The sequence below is a fragment of the Ambystoma mexicanum genome, chromosome 7q (genome assembly GCF_040938575.1).
Source record: "Ambystoma mexicanum isolate Mex_15411 chromosome 7q, UKY_AmexF1_1, whole genome shotgun sequence".
Lineage (NCBI taxonomy): Eukaryota > Metazoa > Chordata > Amphibia > Caudata > Ambystomatidae > Ambystoma > Ambystoma mexicanum.
The window spans coordinates 530,200,866-530,222,690 of NC_090941.1; the positions used below are offsets into that span (position 1 = coordinate 530,200,866).

At 44.6% G+C, this 21,825-nt stretch overlaps 1 protein-coding gene across 1 annotated transcript in view; it reads right to left on the bottom strand.

The window, feature by feature from the left end:
- Nucleotides 1-21,825, bottom strand: part of COG3 (component of oligomeric golgi complex 3) — a 1,080,852-nt gene that overhangs the window by 579,288 nt on the left and 479,739 nt on the right. Inside the window, exon 13 of the mRNA XM_069640775.1 lies at nt 2,664-2,824. Within this exon, the coding sequence (XP_069496876.1) occupies nt 2,664-2,824 (161 nt within the window). The remainder of the gene's footprint in view (nt 1-2,663; nt 2,825-21,825) is intronic.

The window sequence follows — 21,825 nt, forward strand, 5'->3', positions numbered from 1 at the left end:
AGGTCAGAGAAACTGGGCATCCAACACCATGGGTGCTGACGCTCACGGAATACTGAGAGCAGAACACTCAATGAACATTCTGTTTGAGGGAATACAACATCCAGTCAATCAGGGTTCCATTCACCCACAAACCAGCAGGCAAGGCAGGAGATAACACATATACCTTCTTTAAATTGAAAAGAAAGAAAAACGACAGGGGACATTAGACTGTCCTTTGGCTGTTTTGTTCAATCTTAGGTAAAAGGGCTACCATTCTCTTGGGAGGTGCCCATATTGCGTTCTTCCTTGGTTAGGGCTGACTGAGTTGCCCACCCTCCTGCTCCCTATGCTTTCCTGGTGTCCTGAGTCTTTTTGAACTTTGCACCATATGAAGCTCCAACTTTATGAGCTGTGATTTTCTGGGTCCCGGGCTTCACTTTCTACTCTGTTTGTCCAGACAGCTTTGTTGCAGTTCGTCTGTGTAGTCTCGAATATTATGGGTTTGCTCATGAGCGGTCTCCTAGGTTTCCCCGGGTTTGTCTGACAGTATTTGTTTTGGCATTTCACTTGCAGCAGTGTTTTGCATTTTCTCTCTTTGCTTTCTGGGGTCCTATTCTTTTTCATGTCCAAGAGGCTTTGTGGATGAGTGAAGGAACTTCAACTTTTTCTGAGTTTCCGTTGGAAGGGCCTTGTTAGGTAGTGGCCTCTTGGTCCTCACCATCCAATGATGAGCCCTTTGAAGTAAAAACCTATTCCTGAGTTTAATTAGTTGAAGGGATGCACCCTTTGTGATGGCCTTCCCCTATTACTTGAACAATGGTTCTCAGTTAAATAGGCCTCCCAGGTTTCTAGTTTTGGCATGGTTCAGAGATTTTTTTTTAATGCCTTTTTTCCAACACCTGCATTCATATAAACTGTTGCAGGAAATGTTGCTTTATGGGCAGTGGTTTGTTCAACTTCTGATTATTGATTTAGGATTTTTCTTCAGTCCCTTTGGTGGGTACAGAAACACTGCATTTCCTTGTGGGTCAGGATTGTTACACAACTTGTGCTTCGATACAGAGAGGAGTTGGTTAAAGACGGAAGAGTCCTATTATTTAAAGACGGTACTGAGAAACAAGACAAAATGGCAATGCTGCGATTATTTACCGCCCATCTTCCTTAAACACAGTCCTACTCCTCCTTGTTATAGTCCTGAATTCCCTCCAATCTGTCTATGTGCCATGTTTATTCACTGCTTGGGTATTATGATCATGATTATGGGTGACTTGTTAGGTGATTTATATTCAAGCAGTGCATATACATTTTTTTTTTAATGTAAAGTGCTAGAGCAGTTGTCTGTTTCCTGTATATGACTCTAGAATAAGATCTGTGATGATAAATATTTGGTATTGGTGTTAAGTAATGGGAACACCATGAAGGAAGAAGTTACTTACAAGTAACTCTTATTCTCCAGCATGGGTCTTACATGTATTTACATGCTATGAATATTCCCCACCGTCAGGCTGGGAATCCTCTGTAGAATAAGGTAGTATAGTTTTAAGCTAAAAAAACTGCTGGTCGCTTTAATAGCCTATTGCTGTCACTTTTGGGTCATACTTCCCCAGCCAATGATACTGACCCTCCTTAGCTCCACCCCTGGTGGCCATCTTCAGGTTTTTACCACAGGTTTTCATGTTGGGAGTCCCAGAGTTTCGCTCCTCGATTTTCTTGAGTATTTTGCCTATATTCGATAGTTATTTCTTCCAATTTTCTCCAAATCCGTCACTTTTGTGACTTGTCGGCAGTAGGTATCTGTTGCCGGTCTCGATCCTACCATCTGTCCGATTGCTACATCGTGTGAGGGCACAAACAGAGTTTTGGGCAATGCACACGCGCCATGTCGGAGGCTGAAAAGAAGAGCCTCTTCAAGGCCTGTTCCAGATGCGGTCAGAAGAATGTCTTCATCGAGGACCGCCACCAAAAGTGCATTTACTGCCTTCACCCAGACCACGATGTGAAGGGATGCCCCATTTGCCAGTCTTTCTTTACAAATGTAAGGCTTATGACTTAGTGTCTGTGAGCAGTCATCACTATGCCAGAACTAGCAGCCTAAAGGTTGCACTCCCTCTGGCAAGAGGTCGAGACCCTTTCAGGATGCTTCCAATGAGAAGGTAGCAAAAAAGGCTCAGACTTACTCGTCGACGAGTACCGCAGCACGTGTCATCTGGATTAGCGACAGGCAGGAAGGGGACGCCGTCTTCGGAGGGCCAGAGATCGTCCACTCTGTCATGGTCAACCGCGTCGATGAAACATTTTTCACCGCCGTCAGCTGTGTCATCGTCAACGACCACGAAAACTTCATCTTGGACAACACCAAGAACGTTGCCGAAATCATTGCCATTGTCGACGAAGACTCCAACATCGTTGACGACACAGTCTGCCAGGCTGGCGGTACCGGTGGTCACGTCTACAGGCTCATTGACTGCAGGCACCACCTCAACGGTCACAACGGCCATCTCAAGGGTAGCCATGTAAGACCGCATGCTGGAGAAATACTGTTAGTCTGCTGGTGAAAAGCTATGGGTCTAAAGTTGGTTAACATATGTAACTAAGATACGCCACTATTATAGAATTTGTATGAACCTCGAAATTAACTGTCGAGAACGAAACAAAAAAGTAATAGGAATTAATTTAGCCATTACCTCCATCATTTCCAACTTTTCTGGGTAGGCAAGATCCCCTGGAGCAGGCTTGTAACCTATGATGTCAGTCTGAATATATATATGTGTCCGGTAGACAAGTCGCTCCTGGACATCTTCTAACATCTGCTTGACAACAGCTTCAAATGCACAGAGATGCTCAGCTGAAAACAAAGAAGTGCAGTCATGTTAAACTGTGTGCTCTGGTTTAAGAAGTAAACCTCTTTTTCACATAAATTAAAAAGCAAACGTCCTTACCACCCTTATCTGCTTTTAGGAAAACTATGTATTTTGGGTTGCTCGAAGGTGTGGGCATAAATAAAAGCTCTGACACATTGAAAGGGCACCACGTTTTCATTAGAATGTTTTGAGAAGATTCAAATGATACCTGTGTATTCTGCAATCCAAAATGGGGTGGGTGTGCAGAAACACAACTTTGTCATGTACTTAAAAAGGGTCTATCTTATCAAAATTTCAAACAAACTATTGCCTTGTTTTAAGAAGAACCTCTGCAATTGAACTACATTTACGAAGTGGCAGTTTGCAGCTTGGGAAGAAGGGAGTCGAACTGTGTGGTTAATGCACGTGTGATGGTACAGTAGGTCAAATTTCTTAATGAAAACAATGTAATTTTTTTAAATGTTATTATTAGTGAATTAGTTCAACAATGAACTTTTCTTAAATGATAAGGGATGAATACATATTAAAACAAGAGTAAATTCATTTTCAAATATACATTATAAGAACTTTCAAACACAGTACAATTATTTAATCTAAGACATTATCAATGGACATCACCACCCCATAACATAGCATCAGGGGAACAATTCCTTTAAAAAGCACAGTGCAGCAAGTCCCCAACCATTAGATCTTGAAGTTAAAATATATTACCAGACTAATGCACTCGAGAGGGTCTTCAAATCTTGAACAAGATGCCCAAAATAGTAGGAACGCTGAGAAGATAAACCCTGGCATTCTAGTAACAGATGAAGAATCCTCTCAATGTTATCACTGACAGGGCAGAGTCCTCCTGTCACGCTCATTCTTTTTTCTAGCACCTAAAATAGTTGGAAAAAGAATGAGTCGTAGGCGCAGATATTGGGGGCGCCAATACGGACATGGAAATTGATACACATAGTGTGGAAGGGTGCCAAGAGGTTGCGCGTCTAACAAAACCAGCATATAATCTATATTTGCGCACCTCTTATATGGTATTGATCCAGCCTGGTTCCCAAAGATTTTTGTTGTTGCTTTTAATGGGAAATACCAAACTTGCTCAAGAGTTTTCCCGTGCTCACCTCCTTCTCCACAACTTCCTCCTTTCAGGTAGCCAATGAAGGAACATCACTACTAGATCTTGACCCCGGGAGTGTAGAAGCATGGGAGGATCACCTGGGTGGAGGGTCCTTTGAGATTAGGAAGAGGGTACTCACAGGCGAGACATGGTATCCCCACTTTCCCTTATGAGAACCAACCTAACACTTTCCTGGCCTTTATTGGCCATTGTAAAAAAAACTCCCCTCAATTTCCCTCATTCAAACCACTCTATCACTGGGACGAGGAAGAGGTGACTAGGAGTAGTAAACACTAGCAACACATTTCACCACTCTAGTACTGAGACAAGGAAGAAGCCTGCAGAGTGTTGGAAGGGTCAGGCACGTCGCAAGAGCTCCTCTAATAGCAACGAGGCAATTACAATTTTGAATTCACAACTGCAACCTGTCAAGTGGTTGCAGGTGTATAAGAAGGGAGGAGCCTAGCAGTGTGGGAGACCAAACCAGCAGCAAAACCTGTTTGTGAGGAGGCTGCCAAGATGGGACCAGCAGGAGAAACAGGAAGCCGGCATTAGGAGACCTCAGTGGAGTGTGGAGCCCAGGCGTCAACAAGCTGCGTGAGAAACCACAAATGGGGAGGCCTCAATGGTCCAAGGCACGCCGCCGGAGCGGCAAGGATAGTGAGAGGAGAGCAAGTGACCATCAGCGTCCGCAGAAGAAAGGTAGAGCTGCTGGCCGTGTGGATACCGAATCTGAAATGCGAGCAAGGCTCACGAACGAAGGAAGAGACCGACAGCATCCACAGCAGGGAAATGGGGCTGCAGGTCGTATGCAGAGCGAAACTAAAGTGCGAGCTGGATCGCAAACTAAACAAGACGTACAGGCTAAAGTGGAAGCAAGGTGCAGAGCTGCCCGATGGAGTCGCGGAGGACCGGTGAGTGCAGAGGGAAGCCACTCGAGCCGATGCGCTCCTGGGGCTGTAAGTGAAACCCAAAATGGAAGCTGAATGAATGAAAGGCATGCACATGAGAAACTGAACTGGAGAAAATATTAAAAGTCATTTAACCTGCAAGCGACAGGTTGAAAGATTGTGCAGATTGAATACCGAACTAAATGAAAACTTTTGGCCAAAGCTATGAGCCTATGACAATTGTGCATGAACAACAGATACTGCCCATTTGAAAGCCAAATATAATAACGAAAGAAAGCAGAGAAGGGAAATTGATAGTGAACACAAGAACAAAGTGGTGAAGAAACAAAATCGCCATTAAGTGAAATATATGCAAAAACACAGTCTGACAAGGCCAAGGACTGGCAAAGGAGTTGTGGCATTCTGTCGCAAACCCAAGGGGCTAACAAGGAGAACTTAGAATTCCTGGTTGCACGACCTGTAATGGGTGGGCCGTGCGGTCAGAAAACAGCGCCTAGACCAGGGAGCCCCAACTGTGAGAAGATAAAAAGGTCAAGTGAGAATCCAGATACAGATACAAACACAGAAGAACATGTGTGGGCAGGAGAGCCTAAGGCGCCTGCTTGCACGACCTGTAGCAGGTGGACCGTGTAGTCCGACAACTGCACCTAGACCAGGTAGCCCCAACTGTGAAAAGCTAGGGAGGTTGCTCAAGCAAACCAAGGGAAAGCAACCTGATGAACTGTTAAGAAAACCAAAGCAGTATTAAGTTTATCTGGAACTAATCTTGATATTGAAAGATTGAGAATAAGTGCACGTTGATGGTCTTGAACTTGGGGAAGGGAACCCCAAGGTTTTGTGGAACTGTCCTGAACTTGGGGAAGGGAACCATGAGGTTTTGTCAAACTTTCATTAACTTGGGGAAGGGGAGCTGAAAGGGAAGCTAGGAGCTGGAAGAAGCTAAGACCTTTGTGTTGATCACCATTTATTTTATTATTGACATCCCTACACATTGTTTAGCTTTAGTTGTGAGGGTAAGGATAGGTTTTGGACACAACAGACTTTTAATTTGAACTTTGGCTCAGAATTTCCTTAGTTTCGTTTAGGTAGGGAAATCTCATTTTAGGATAGGGCAAGTTAGGCCTTCTACCATCCCGACATGTGAGTTAATAAAATCTTTTTGTTTGAATCGAAGGTCTGTTGTCTGTGCCTTGCTTCATGATGCCTTCACTGAGTGCTCTGGATTTCTTGACATTACCTGCTTTCACAGCCACCAGATGGTTGATTCTTCTGCTGAGGCAATCTTGTACAACATAATCAAGTTCAACCACATCACTACTGCATCAATTGACAGCTGTCTCAGCTCGTACCTTACTACAGGAGCAAGAACACCAGGTGGAAGTTGTACAACTTTACGCACGAAGATGCCTTTTAAACGGAACACTCTTTTCATTTGAAACCATGATTAAAAATATCCTTCAAATTTCCCTCAATGAAATAAAAACCAACACAAATAAAACTTTACATTCGTTCTAGTTCCTTCTTTCCCAGGGAGCATTTAAAACCACTATAAAAAACTTTTGTTTTATTCACGTTTATAGTCAGGCTATTAGCTTCGGTGTAAGCTTCCAGTCCATCTATCCAATAAAACGGTTTAAGTTACATACCTGTAATTATTGTTCTCCAGCATGGGTCTGGTACAGATTCACATGATCATGAATATTCCCGGTCGTCAGGCTGGATTCCTTGGTAAAAGAAGAAACAGTTTATTTTTCACTTACAAACTGTAACCAATCACTGTCCTCTGGGTCATACTGCCCCCATCCAATGACCGTCCTCTCCCTAAACCCCTCCTCAGGCAGCCATTTTCAGATTTGGTAAGCACATAAAGTGGCAGAGTGACCAAGAAGAGCTGCAGAGGGAACGGAGGGAGGGCTCACATGGGAATCCATGCCAGACCCATTCTGCAGAACAATAGTTACAGGTAAGTAACTTAAACCTTCTCCAGCATGGAGACTGGCATGGATTCACATGCTCATGAATAACGAATACATAGCAGTACAACAGATCCCAACCACGCGAGGTGGAAAGGCTCATCAAAAGCAAGCACACTTACCCCTAGAACAGACTCCCCTCAAGCAAACGGGTTGCGTAGCACTGGTTGGCCGACTCTGGACTCCTCCCTGGAATCCCTGTCAACGCAGTAGAATTTCGTGAAGGTGTGCGTGGACCTCTACGTAGCAGTCCTGCAGATGTCGAGCAGGGACACACTAGCCAGTAACGCTGTTGTTGCAGCGATCGCTCCGGTGGAGTGTGCTCTCGGACAGCTAGGCAGCGGTCGGTTAGCCAACCGATGACAGTGCGTGATGCAGCTGGAGACCCATCTTGAAATGGAAGCCTCGGACAGGCCTCTGTTACGCTCACCTGGTTCCACGGGGACGCCACCCAGCAGTTGGGACTAAGGTATCCTTCTCTGTGGTTCCCAGGTGTGACCAGCGGGAGGGTTCTGCCTGGAATACAGGTGGGCAATGTTCAAGACTGGGCAACTGGGGTAAACAGCCCCCCCCCACCACCCGGTATACCCGCGGTCTCACTGGACCTCTCCTCACCTTGTTTTTAATGCAGGTGTGTTCTCCGTCCTGCCTTCTTGGCAGGGGCGCGTTGTGCTTGGTGGGCGTTTGCGATCGAGTTACTTCACTGATGCCGGCCTGCTTTGAGTTTTTCAGGTGGGTCTTATTGCTGTGCTATATTATTGTCCTTGCTTGCCTTTTTGGTTTAACTAATGTCTTTTCTCTTCCTTAGGTGCGCGGAAGTCCAATATGTGGCGTAGACTGAAGTGGGTCTCGCCGGTAAGTAATGGGGTTTTTAGAGCGCCTTGATGCGGTGAGTAGACGCTAAGCGCAGCGCTATGATGCCTTGCCTCTTGCTAACCTGTTGTCTTGTCCTCCCACAGGTCGCGGTGCTCACCCGGTGCATGGAATTCCTGAGGCGATGCTGGTCGAGGAGCGGCTTGTCAGGTAAGCTTTTCGGCACCGTTCATTAAATTGTAAAAATGTCTAATGCCTTGTTTCTTCCTTTTTGCAGATCCGTCAGTCCGGGAGGAGCGCTGGTTCCAGGATGCTGATCTCAAGAGCCGTGGACAGCTAACGATGAAATTACAGGTACGCTGCTGCTGCTAACAATGTCCTTTTTCTCCTTAACAGATGCTGTTCTTCCGAGGTTCGCGGGTGCAGCTGAACACGGTAAGCGTCACGTCACAGAATTGCAAAGTAACGCGAAGCGTGTTATCCCAGTCGGGTGTGGTTTAAATAGCTTCAAGAAAGTAGTCCAGGTAAAATAGTTCCTATGGTACCAAACCCAAAAATACTATACTGCATAGCTTGGTACCAAGGAGTCAAGCTATGTGGATGCCTCCATGTTGATTGACACTGAAATAAAGTAGTTCCTAATACAAGTCCTTTATCAAGTATGAGCCTGGCGCCAAAGGCGCCAGGACTGTCCCCAAGAAGGCCTAGGCCAAGGATGCCTGGTTTTAGTGGAGACCCTTCCTGGCCCATGGGCTTGCCAGGGGGTCTTCTGGGTGGGGGTCGTGACACCTCTTCCCATGGTTCACAGGAACAAAGTTCACGAAGAGCTGTGAAGACTTCCAAAAACTCTTTGTGCGCATCACGAAGAACTTCAGGGTACGAGCAACGTCCGGCGAGCACAAGGCCCTTTCCGGCGGCGACAAAGGTTTCAGGAAAAAAACAGGTAACACCAAAGGCTTGTTGCGATGGGTTTCCGATGGAACCTTTGGCATGAAGGAGGAGGGCGTACCCAGCACCACACTCAATTTGTGGAAAGTCAGGTACGGTTGCTTGCAGGAAAGGGCATGGATCTCACCTACCCTTCTGGCAGAGGTGATGGCCACAAAGAAAGCTGTTTTCCACTAGAGAAACTTGAGGGGGCCCTGAAGAGCCTTGTCAGAACCACGTTGAGTTCCCACACAGGTGCAGGAGCCTTCACCAGCGGGAAAAATCTCAAAAGTCCTTGGAAACTCCTTGATGAGTCGGTGGGATCAAAGTGAAGATCTTCCTGGTGTAGAGGAAGATAGCCAACAGATGTATTTGGATGGAGGCGTGTGCCAGTCCACCCTTGGACAAGGGTAGCAAGTACGGCAGGATCTGTGGGGCTGTGACCCTCTAAGGGGTAATCTTCTGTGACCGACACCAGGTAGCGAAACGCTTCCACTTGTGACCGTAGCACTTCGACGACGCCCTGGCTTTGGTGAGGACCTGTGTGCCGTCTGCTGGCAACTCATACCCTCCAAACTATCCTGCTGCAGGCGCCAAGCCCTTGGGGTCAGTGATCCTGGGTTGTGATGCAGGATTGTGCCTCCTTCTCTGGCGAGAAGATTCGGAACCACTGGCAGCTTGACCGGAGGCTGGTCCAGGTACCAAATCTGCCTAGGACACACCGGGGCGATGAGTATCATCCTGCATTGACACGGAGTGTGTTGATGACTCGTAGCAGGAGAGGGAACAGAGGACACGCATACAGAAACAGCCCTTCCGACGGAAGGAGAACGCATTCCCCAGGCTCCTCGGTTGGTGGAATCTGCTGGCAAACTTCTGGCATTTGGAGTTTGCCGCTGTCACAAAAAGATCGATCTGGGGCCTGCACCACTTGACTAAGAGGTGGTCCACCTGGTCCTGCTGAAGTTCCCACTCGTGGCAGGAGCGCAGTTCCCTGCTGAGGGAGTCTGCAATGGTGTTTTTGACTCCTGCTAGGTGAAGAGCGGTGAGGAAAATCCCATGTCCGACAGCCCACGGCCACAAGTCCTGCGCTTTCTTGGAGAGCGCTGGGGATCGAGTGCCCCCTTGTTTCCTGATGTAAAACATGGTGGGGGTGTTGTCTGTGAAGATCCTCACCACCTTGCCCTTCAGAGACGGAAGAAACGACTTGAGGGACCAGAACTCGGACCGTAGCTCCAGTATGTTGATATGGAGATCCTTCTCCTCTGGAAGCCACAGGCCTCTGGCGTGTAGATGCAGAGTTGAAATAGAGTGAAAAAGCAGCGCTGCTTTGCTGCCAGCCCAAAGTTCCATGGAAAAAGGGAATTATTCACATTTCAAAATGATGCCGCTCTGATGCTCTTTTTCCTCCAATTCCTTAGTACAATATTTTATTAATAAGACCCTGCCATGCTTATCCACATTCACATTGTGCTTCGGCAAAACCAAGCATGACCACTGAATGACAGGCTCCGTCAAGCCAAATCTGAAAAAGGCCCAAAGAAACTTCATTTTCCGCCGCACGGAAAAACTTCACTTTTTGAGTTACAAAGTGTCAAGGATCAGTAATTCAAAGAAACTCCAACTCTGGGCTATGTCAGTCTCAGTGCATCTGTGGTTCAAGCAAAACTGCAGCCTACCAGAAACTAACTATAGCTGCAAAACAATATTGGCAAAGCAGACGAAAAAAAAAAAATAAGAATTTGAAAGATAAATCCCATCAACATTTGCTCCACATGTGTCAAAATGGGTTTTGCAAACTAAAGAAAAAAAAAAGGCCGGTTTTTAAAAAGTACAATGTTGAACAAAAACTTCTCCTTGCCTAGCAATTTGAAAGGGGATTGTGCTGTGAAGATACATGTATGGTTCTTCCAATTCAGAACCAAAAATAAGTCAAATTAAATTAAACTGCAGTGGTTGCATGGGGGGGGGGGGTGTCAGCCCAGAAACAGGTTTCTGATGAGAGAATACCAGAAACAAAAGGGAACCACCATAAACTTCCAGGACACCCAAGTGATAATTGCTAGGTTGGACAGACTGTTGTCTGTGCTCCAGCCTCGTACAATAGAATTCTAGGACACTAAAGTGCGAAGTGAAAATTCACACCTCCTTGTGCTTTCCACCAGAAGCTTCAAAGGAAATCTCTGTGACAACCTTGGACTGAGGGGGTAGCTGGGGAAGCTATGCCCAAATATGGGGAACAATACAGCCCATCTGTTTCCAAAGACTATTTATAAATAAACTTTGAGACTTTTATCTCTGTAGCAGGACTTTGCACAAATGTGAAAATGTCACTGTTTAAATGCGATTTTGTGGTTTATAATTTAAGACATTGTAGCATTCACTGACCCCTTGGGAATAGAAATGGCAGAGAATTGGGTATTATAAGGAAAGTATCCATGATCCCATTGCGAATTTTAATACTTACATGCCTAATGATAATCCACACTCATGTATAAAGTTATAGAATTTTAAGTAACATAATTCTCACTGTAAAGTGCAAAAAACTGGTAGAAGGGCGAAACAAGGTCTTACAACCGTGAGGATTGGACTGCTATGCTCTACATAAAATATATAATCTGCCCATGTGATTTGTTACAGTGCCACAACTGTACAAATGTGTACATTCTGTTATGACTGATTTTTGGGAAAAATGACAGTGGGAAGGCTTTGTTCATCGTAAAGTACAACTCCTAAACTAAGTCACATCCTAGAGGAGGCAACCAACATTGATTGTCCAATCCAGTTGTTTAGAGGCATGCTTAGTTAAGCCTGCCCCACCATATTGTCTATGATGTAACTATGCATTCATTATAAATAAGAGCCCCTAGCAGAACTTTACAAAGACCTGCTCCTAAATTCCTGCGCTGCGTTCCTGCTCTCCATTCATCTTGCTGATTCCAGATTTTACCTACAAGGCCAAAGCACCGCTGATCCTACTCCAGAGCCCACTGCAAAACCCAAGCATAGATGATTCCTACTCCAGCAAGGCCATTGATAAAATTTAAAAAACACAAATATCCCATTAACAAAAAGGAGAAAGCGGTGGTACCTTTTGCATCCTGAAATCAGACCGGCTTGCGGCCCTCTAACTGCATGCCTGCTGCAATCCTGCCATCCAGCTGACCTTTACAGCCTGATTAATGGAATTATTTGCGTGAAAAACCCAGATCTGCGCACCTTTCTGCTTGAAAATCCCTGTTTGAAGTATGGGGATTTTCAGGCAGAAAGGCGCGCAAATCTGTGTTTTCCACACAAATAATTCATGAATCAGGCACTTAGTATTCGGTGAGCAGAACTGCCCAGCTGTTTGCTGTAAGGCGCGCCCGCCGTGTGGTGACCAGACCCTGTTGACTGTCCAAAAATCCAAAAAACTCAAATGTGGAGAGTATAATCCCCACCCCACAGAAACACATAGCTTATCTTGCCTTGTGCCTTTGTCTTTATCCAACTTTCTAAGCAGTCAGATTTATACCCTGATAACTTATTGAAACTGTTAGAATTATCCGTGTACTGTCCTTGACTTTCTAAAGTGTTAGCGCCATCTCTTTTATTAATTTTGTCTTGTGTAAATTATAAGCCTTTAGCTATATTTTGAATAATCAAACTAATTTCCAGTTAAGGTTGAGCGCCGGGGTGACCAAGGTTCACCTCTCGAATCAACCTTGGAGCTTACTGCGTTCTTTAACAATATAGTCTAGATAATTTGTTTAAGTAAAATTTGCCTTTCTTTCAAAACCGATTTTCTCACTTTTAACGGCTCTATTTTCCTAAAAACAAACCTCACTCTACCTTCCAAATCTCTCTCAATTCACCACCTAGAGGCCTATTTTCACCTCTATATTGTCCTTGTGATATATATCTATTCCCCAGCCCAAAAACCACATTGCAAATCAGAGTATTTCACCCGTTTTTCATAGAAATCGTTTATGGCATTTTAAACGGCGATTAGGTAAATTGCAAGTTTTTCAACGTGTAATATGGCAGCAGCATGTTTTAAACTTTCCACTCATTTTCGAATTGTATGCTTCTTATTGATCCATTGCATTGTGGTTGCCAGTAATATAACATACATGCTATTGTGATAAAATATATGTATAGTATAATTTAACCCCATGTTAATTAATTATTCGCAAAATTCATGTGTTATTTTAGGTTGGATCTGGATTCTGTTTACTGCCTCTTATTCCCGACTACTTGCTGCTTCTTTCTATCCACTCAGAATTTTATTAATTGTGGGTCGAGGGAACATTGCAGGGGGAAATCCTAACTTGGGTGCTATCAATCCTAATTCTAAAAGTGCTCCTATTCACTTGTGCTTTGTACATGTTCTAGGGGAAGGTTAATTAAGTGCATTTCTTACATTTCATTGTAATTATCTCCCCATTGGTGATTGCTGCCCCATTTAAAAACTGTATGATTTCATTTGATTTTAAAAATAAATAAATATTGTAACTTCACCAACCGGCCCGGTTCCTAGTCCATTGTGACCTGGGGTATTTGAAAAAGGGGGTGTGATACGAGTTGTGTACCATCTCAAATTGAATTCGCATAAAATAAGGAGAAAGGCATCTCAGTTGTGCGCTACATACTAGGCTGAGACCAAGGTGTGTGTCGCCTGATTGAAATTCTTAACAGGTTACAACCTGGAGACCGTTATACGCCGGACAACATCATGCTGAGTAACAGCTTGATGGCCCATACCGTGGCCGTCTTCATCAACGACAGCAGTTGCACCTTCCCTTGAATGGCTGCTATCCTCTCCTCTGAGGGCGATGCCGGCACAACACTGTATTGAGTCTTGTGCCTAGGAACAGAGCATTCTGCAATGGCGTTAAGCAGAGCTTTGGAAAGTTGACGGAGAATCCCAGATATGTCACTAACCGGACGGTCCTCTCAGAGTGTTCGTCGGCCAGCTCCCTCGAGCGGGCACAAATCAACCAGTCGCCCAAGTACGGGTATACGTGTATGCCCTCCAGACGCAGATGGGCAGCCACAAGAGCCAGGCACTTCGTGAACACCCTGGGGGCCGACTTCAAGCCGAAAGGTAGAGCCTTGAACTGGTAGTGCTGTCCCTGCACTACCAAGTGTAGGATGTTTTGTGTGAATGGGGACGTGGGAATAGGAGTCCTTCAGGTCCAACAACGTTAAGACGTCTCCTCTTTCCAGTTGGCCGAGCACGTGTTGCAACGTGACCATCATGAACTTTTGGGACTTTAGATATTTGTTGAGACATCGTAGGTCTAGGATGGGCCTCCAGCCCCACGTCTTCTTTCTGACCAGAAAGTATTTGGAATAGACTCCCACTGGGGAACTCAGGTGGGGGCCAGATGTCCCGGTCGATTCAGGCTTGCTTCGGCACCGGTGTTCTGCCTAAGGGCGACGGCGACACTGTCCTCCGTTACTGTAGGCCTGGGAATGGCCTCTGTAGGCTTCCTGAATTGTGGATCTGGAAGGTTGACGGTACGATGTGGAGAAACCTTTTGAAGACCTGCTCGATTTTCCACTAGAGGAGCGAGAAGAAGAGCAGTGCTTCTGGAGAGTGCCAAGGGAATGGGCCATCTCTGTATCGTTTTGATAGCCTGGAGAGACTAATCGACTACCTTCCCAAACCAGTTCTCTGCGTTGAAGCGCATGTCCAGCACCTTCGCCTGGACTTCAACGTAAATGTAGGGTCTTCATCCAGCCTTGGCGATGAAGGCAGATACTGTTCCCCATTTGCCGGAACCCTGTGTCGGCGACGTCCAATGCCACTGTGATGGCGTGATCAGACGTCACTTCCCCTTCCTGGAAGAGAGCTATTGAGTCCATCTTCTTATCGTCGGGGAGGAACTCTAGAACAGGCCCCAGCTTGTACCACAACTCCCTGTCATACCTTGCCAGGATCGCCAGTGCGTTGGCCACTTTGTATTTGTATTTTGTATTTTATTTATTTGTATAGCGCACAAGGCCCGAGGGCAACCTTGATAGGGAACGCCGCAGCGTAAATCACCTTCTTTCCCATAGCGTCCATCCTCTTCCCCTTGCTGTCCGGATGGACTGAAGATGACGAGGACGGGTAGGCCAACCTCGCGGCCGCCAATACCACTGAATGCGGTGATGGCTGCGACCTTGGGTGCGGGGTCCGGCACCCTATATTTCTTCTCCAGCCAATCCAGTTTGGCTGGAGCCGTGCAAGGGTTCTTTATGAGGGCCAAAAGGGGCACCGCCATGATAGTCTTCCTCTTGGCCTCGCGCCTCTGGTACAAGAAGCCCTCTTTTTTGGTTTCCACGGGCACCAGCTGGAATAGCTCAGAGGCTCTGGATATCATGGAGTGGAACGATCCAACCTGATCCGGTGGGGACACCCTAAGTGGAGCATCCAAATGTGGGGATTCACCATCCGCTGCAACGATATCCTCGTCCTCTTCCATCATCGTGGCCATATCCATCCCTGTACCCGCGTCTGCTGGGGGAGAAGGGACTCGACATGGTGGTGGAGGTTGAAATGGGGGTGTCGTATGATGCTTCCTTTTCTTCGCCGGAGAGTGATTGGGGACCTGGGGGGACCACATGTACTGGAGCTGAAGGCATCCTCACCTGGATCTCTGACACCAAGGTGTGTAGAGTCAACAGAATATCCAAGGAAATGTCCCTCGGCTGAGCAGGGGGACCAGGAAAAATAGGTCCTGCACCATTGCCGTCCTCTTCAACGTCCTTGTGGATGTGTGCAAGGACTCCTGATCCTCGTCGTCCGTGGACGAGACCTCCATGGCTTGGGTGACTGCCTGTATCGGGACCTCCTCGCTCCCCCTTTCCTCCCTTGAGGGTCTTGAATCAGGGCCTGAGATGGTTTCACACCTTCTGGTGTGCCTCCAGACTTTGCCAAAGTCACAGCGGCGGTGTCGCGCCTTGGGGGTAGGGACACATTCTGAACCATGGGAGCTACCCTCGCAGGATCAGTGCCCTTGGCTGTCGTGGCAGTCGTTGACGGAGTCACCGACGAGGCCTTCGCCTGTGCCGGTTGGACCTGCTTGGGTTGTTCAGCCTTTTGCTCCTCCGTCTGCAGCTTCTCAGATTTCTCACGTAGTTTAGCCAGAGTAGATGACTTCCTATTTGAAGAGGAGCTCGATGGTAGACTGGCAATGGAGGCGGAAAGGTGATTTTGATCGCGTCCTATCCCCTTTGGGACACGCTTCTGCGGCAAACCCAGTGGACTCAGACTTGTGGCTCCTGGGGGCCTTGTCTTGGGCCCCCATGGATGAGGCGCCTCAAAGGACTTAGAAGACCGTTCCTGAGGCATGACCTTGCATGGAGCATGGGTCAGAGGCCTTGGCATTAAGCCATGCCACCAGCCTACTGTGCTTGTCCCTCGATGTTTTCTTTGAAAATCTGAGGCAAATCTAGCACTCTACCTCCTAGTGGTGCGGGTGAAGGCTGTAAAGGCATTGTAGGTGTTTGTCCTCCACAAACACATTCTGTAGTCCGCATTTGGTGCAGGGCCTGAAGAGGGACTTTCCCTCCTCCTCCTCCTCCACCTCCGTCATGGTCAGAGGGCACAAAGTAGGCCCAGAGACCTTCTTGAATCTTCGACGATCTTCGCCCTTGAGGGACGCAGAGCTACACAGACAACAGGTACCCACTGTCGGCAGATGGAGAAAAAAGCACACTGTTTTTTTTTTTTTTTTTAAACAAAAATAGAAATGTTTCCACCAAAAACACAAAAAAACGTACAAATAGCGTGGAGAGCAAACTCGAGGACTCAACATTGAAGCGTGCAGTAAAAATCTGAAGATGGCTGCCAGAGGAGGGGCTCAGGGAGAGGACTGTCGTTGGATGGGGTAATATGACCCCGAGGACAGTGATTGGATTCGAGGAGAAATACAGTTTGTAAATGAAGGTGAAACTGTTTTTTCTTTTACTGACGACAGGGAATATTCATGAGCATGTGCATCCATGCCAGAACCCAATATGGAGAACCATGTCATCCACATACAGTAAATAATTTACTGAGCTGTCTGTTAACAAGGGTGGGAAGCAATGAATCCGAGCAATGGCCGAAGTCATGTCTGAAATAAATGACCTGTATAAAAGGTTGGCTAAAACGCATCCTTGCTTTAAGTCACCGTTACTCTTAATAGGTGATGAAAGCAGACCCAGTCTGCTTAATCTTAAGCAAACAGAAGTGTTAGTATGCAAGATAATTATCATATTCAGCAATAGGGCAGGACACCCCATATCTGTAAATTGTGCCACAACTTTGCCCTATCTATGCTATCGAAGACCATGGAGAAGTCTATAAATACGATGTAAATTGGTTTAGACTTCTCCATGGCTTCCTTGTTAAACATCAATTATAAACGTGAAGCCCGCATGGAGTTCAGGGCGCGCTGTTTACTGCTGTGCTGCTGACAATTACTTTTTTGATTGATCCTCCTTACCTGGCTGAAAGACTGCTCCCGCTCCAACTCGCGTAAGTCTATCAGCTGGAGCTGATAGCAGTTGAAGCAAGCGGGTTCTGACACAGAGTTCCTGCATCATCACATGACTCTTGTCACGTGACAACTTGAGGCCACTCCCCCTGAACACTACCTCAAAAGCAGAACAGCGCGACCCTTGCGGCGTGAAGCCCGCGTGGAGTTAAGGGCGTGCTGTTTGCGGCTGATTGTGGCGGTCGGTGGTAAGTGCTTGATTTCTCAACTTCAAGGTGATTTCTGTAAACCAGATTCAGCAAAAACTCGTTTTCTGGCTCCTACTATAATAATATCCATGGAACCGTCTAAACCTAGAACTAGGCTGCAAAGGAAGTTAGAGGAATCTACAGCCCAAATGAGCAGAATCCCTATTATTAATAAGAAACCCGAAGAAGGCACTGCAATAGATACTGACCCTACTGAACACGAGACTCTGATCCCAGATCAAGCGACAGCCAAAATACTTCTAAAAACAATAGGAGTTGACAGTTGCTATACGCCAACCTTATAAGAACGAGCGAAAGCAGCAAAACTACACTGGCAGTCAACACATTTACCAAATGTCTCATGTAACAATGATCATAACAAACCCCTAGCACTCAGAATTGCTCGCCTATCTCTTGACATTACGGAGATAGATGCCATGATGAATTCCCAAGAAAAAAGGAATGAAGTATTCAGTGGAGGCTTTACGCCGAAACCACTAAGAAATATTGAGACATCAAAACCAATGGTACAAACAAGATTATCCTCTCTGATGAAAGAAAGTACTATTCCTTTGAATGGGCTGCAACCCAAATTTAAAACAGAAAAAATTGATTCATTTTCCTCAACCATAACAACAGAAGAGCATAATGATTCTGTGGAAACCCAACAAAGACTGCACACGACAATGCTTGACTTACAAAACACATTAGTGGCAGTATTATCTACTGCAATGATCCCTTTTCTAAAGATTCAAGAATACGTGGTGGATTCCACTAAAGATCAAGCAACTTTGCTAGCAATGATAATGACTAAACAAATCTACCTAGAAACCTTCATAAACACCATACAGGAACGTCTAAAACATGAAGCTGAAACATCTAGGATGTGGCAAATGCGATTAGCGGAACTAGCAAGAGTGGATTGGGTAGATAAACAGAATATCTTGGAAACTGTCTCATCAATTACCAATAAACTGATTGATGACAAAGCAAAAAAACAGCTACAAACGACAGATCAAAAACAATACATAACAAATCAAACAGAGATCTTAAATAAGACAGTCGCGATGAAATCAGATCAAAGCACACAATATGAAATTCAGTCATTTGTGGCCGTACCAAGCATTTTGACAACACCAACATCACAGGTTAATGCTGAACCACCTTCTTGCACGCCGTTTGATATCTTTGATCTTTCAAAACGTGGGATAGTGGGTCAAGAATCAACAAGCAAACCGAAAAACAGAAAACTCGCAAACAATCCACAAAACGGTTCTCGTGCATTCCTCAGGAAAATGCAGTCAATTCAGAAATCGTTATCGGAAGGGGCAAAAAACAACAATGACCAACTAAGGAATCAAAAAAAACTAAATACGCAACAGAGAACTCAAAAAATAAAAATGCCAAATACACAAAAAACTGTTGCTATTGTGGACAAACAATCAGTGAAGGAACCTTTGGATGCACTGTTGGAGGTAATGAACCAAGAAACGCCCTCCGAGTCGGGAAATTCTATACCAATGATAGATTTATCAACTCCCGCTGAGGTAAGTGAGTGTAATTCAATCACATTAAACTCACAAGATGCCCCCTTGATCATCATTGACGAATACCAAGATTTGGTGACTGAACAATCACAAAGCGAACACGATGAAGAAGTTGATTCAATTAATTTCTCGTTTGAATATTCATCAGTATCCAACAATGAATCTTGGTTAGCAGCAGATATGCAAACTGATGAAACTGGCAACAAAAATTCTACGGTCCAACCTAGTCCCTTGCTAGTCAGACCAATTTTTAAAAACCCGCTGAAAGCTTCCTGTGCCCATAGAATAGCAGTGTTTCTGACTACATCAAATACAGAAGAGTCGCTAATAATAAACAGATTTAACATCTTACGCTTATTCAAAGCGATCCCTCAACTGGCTGGAAGTAGTACTATTTCCCAATAAACGTAATATGGAAGAAGCACATATTGACTTCTACAAACAAGAAACAATGCAAAGTGTTCTAGCAACCAAACACCAGCTCTCAACATTGGGTTTTGAAATAGAAGAAATCTTTGTTTCAAGAATGATGGCTGATAAAAAAGCAAACAATCTGGCATTCTTTAAGCAACATCCTTTTAACAAGGAAATAGAATACAGCAAGGAAAGAAGATCTGCATTAAATGCAAATGATTCACGAACAAAGTCACAAGTACAAGTCCAAAGAAACACCCAAATTCTATGGCGTGATTATCGTGAATCCCCACAGCAGAAAATAAACTGGATGGTGGACCAAAGTGGAAGGAAAACCTACCTATGACAACGAAATGCTACTGTTTTTCAAAAAAGTAAAACAACTTTAGGCTCGTGGAATACGAGAGGATATAAACATCTACTTGAAAAACACTCTTTAATACTGGATGAGCTGGATATCATTTGTCTCCAAGAAACTTAGCTGAGAGAAGAGGTAGTATGTGATGGGTATAGTATCTTAATGAACCCAGCAATACCCTCACAACAGGGACGACCAGCATCTGGAATGCTGATATTAATAAAACTACTGACGGCATGGAGAATAATTGCAAGCAAAAACGTACACCCGTGGGCACAACATTTAATTATTAGAATGTCAACAGAAGACAATACCGAAGCGAATGCAACAAAAGCTGGTGAGCTGATAGCCATCTTTAATATATATTGGAATCCAAACGCAATGTCAGAGACAAGATTCATAGATTCAATTTGTGAAAAAATTGACAACCTGGCCCTCTCCAACAATGGAATTGAATTTATTATAGCAGGAGACTTCAATTTCCATCTCTTCATAAAGAAGGTGACAATTTAGCCCCTAGCGAGATGACAACTAGAGCTAAAAAATGGACTAAAGAAGTACATTTGCGAAAACATCTCTCTGAGTGAACAACCGGCAAATAGTAAAGGTAAACCTCTACCGACGTGGTCAAGAGAAAAGTCCAATTCAACCATCGACTATATTTATATATCCGAAGGGATTCGAAAAGTAATAACGTCAACTCGATTCAGCCGGACAGCGATCACCATTTGATACAGATCGAATGGACAATCCATCCGACAAATGACCAACAAATAAATTTACCTGAAGGCTGAATAGACTCCGAATAAAACAACACCAAATACCTGAAATAGTCGCAACTTTTGAAGATGAACCAATCCAAGACAAACAGAAATTGAATTATGGATGGATCTTAGAAAAATATCTACAAGTCGGAGCAAACCAGAGACAGAAACAAATCCATTCCCATTACTTCAACATGGAAATTCAAGCGTTAAAAAAACAACATCATAAATGTTTGAGAAAATTGAGAAAAAAAAGAGGGAAATAAATTTTGAATCTGAATTAAAAAAAGAAAAACACAAGTATTCCAAAACCATAAAATCAATTAAAGCCTCTATAAAGCAGAATGACGCAGAAGCAATTTTAAAAGCGCTGAATCAAAAAAACACGCAGCAGCTATGGTCCTTACTGAATGGAACTGCCACATCACAGTATATGATTCAAGAAGTGGAAGCAAAGTGTTGGGTGAATCACTTTTCAACCTTATACCAAAAGACTGTACAACCAGATACTAATGAGAGAGAAAAAGATGATGAACCATGGGATCTAAATTGGGACACAGAAGCGATTATTAGTACTATCAAGTCTCTTAACTCTTCGCAAGCTCCAGGCCCCGATGGCTTAGCAAATAGTAATCTAAAAGCAGCGCCAGAAGAGTGGGATACATTCTTTGTTTTCCTCTTGAGTTTAATACAAAGACTGAAAGAGATTCCTCAGACGTGGACAACAGCTGTTCTGATTCCGATCTATAAGGCAGGTGATCAAGAAAATCCAGCAAATTACAGGCCGATTGCCTTATTAGACCCCTTGGGAAATTATTTGCTGGCTACTTACAAAAGAAATTGAATGCATGGGCAACGGATCATGACAAAAAAGCTAAAAGACAAACGGGCTTTGTAAATAGAATTGGGACAAATGTCAACCTTTTGTTGCTGAATATGATAAAACATGAAGCAATAGCCAAATCATACCAAGTATATGCAATCTTTATAGATCTAAGGACTACGTTCGACTCAGTCAACAGACAATTACTTTGGATTAACCTAAGATCTTGGGGATGTCCTTTAAGCATTCTAAATCCAATAAAACAGTTATACTCTAACACCGCGATACGAGTCCGACTTACGAAGGACGGAAGAGTGACTGAATCCATTCCTACTGGTAACGGGCTAAAACAAGGGTGTCCCTTGGCCGTGTGCCTCTACAATCTCTTTACCTATGACTTTGGTGACAAAATTCAAAATAACATGGCCAATCTGCCAAAACTCAACAGTGAAGCCATTCAAACATTAATTTATGCTAACGACATTATAATCCTAAACAAAACTGTGAAAGGCCTTCAACAAACAGTGAACAAAGCCCACGTCTATATGACAGAGAATAATCTACAAATTAACATCGATAAAACGAGAACAATGAAACTTATTACGAAAAAAAATAAGTCTCAAGAGGATATGAAGATTCAACT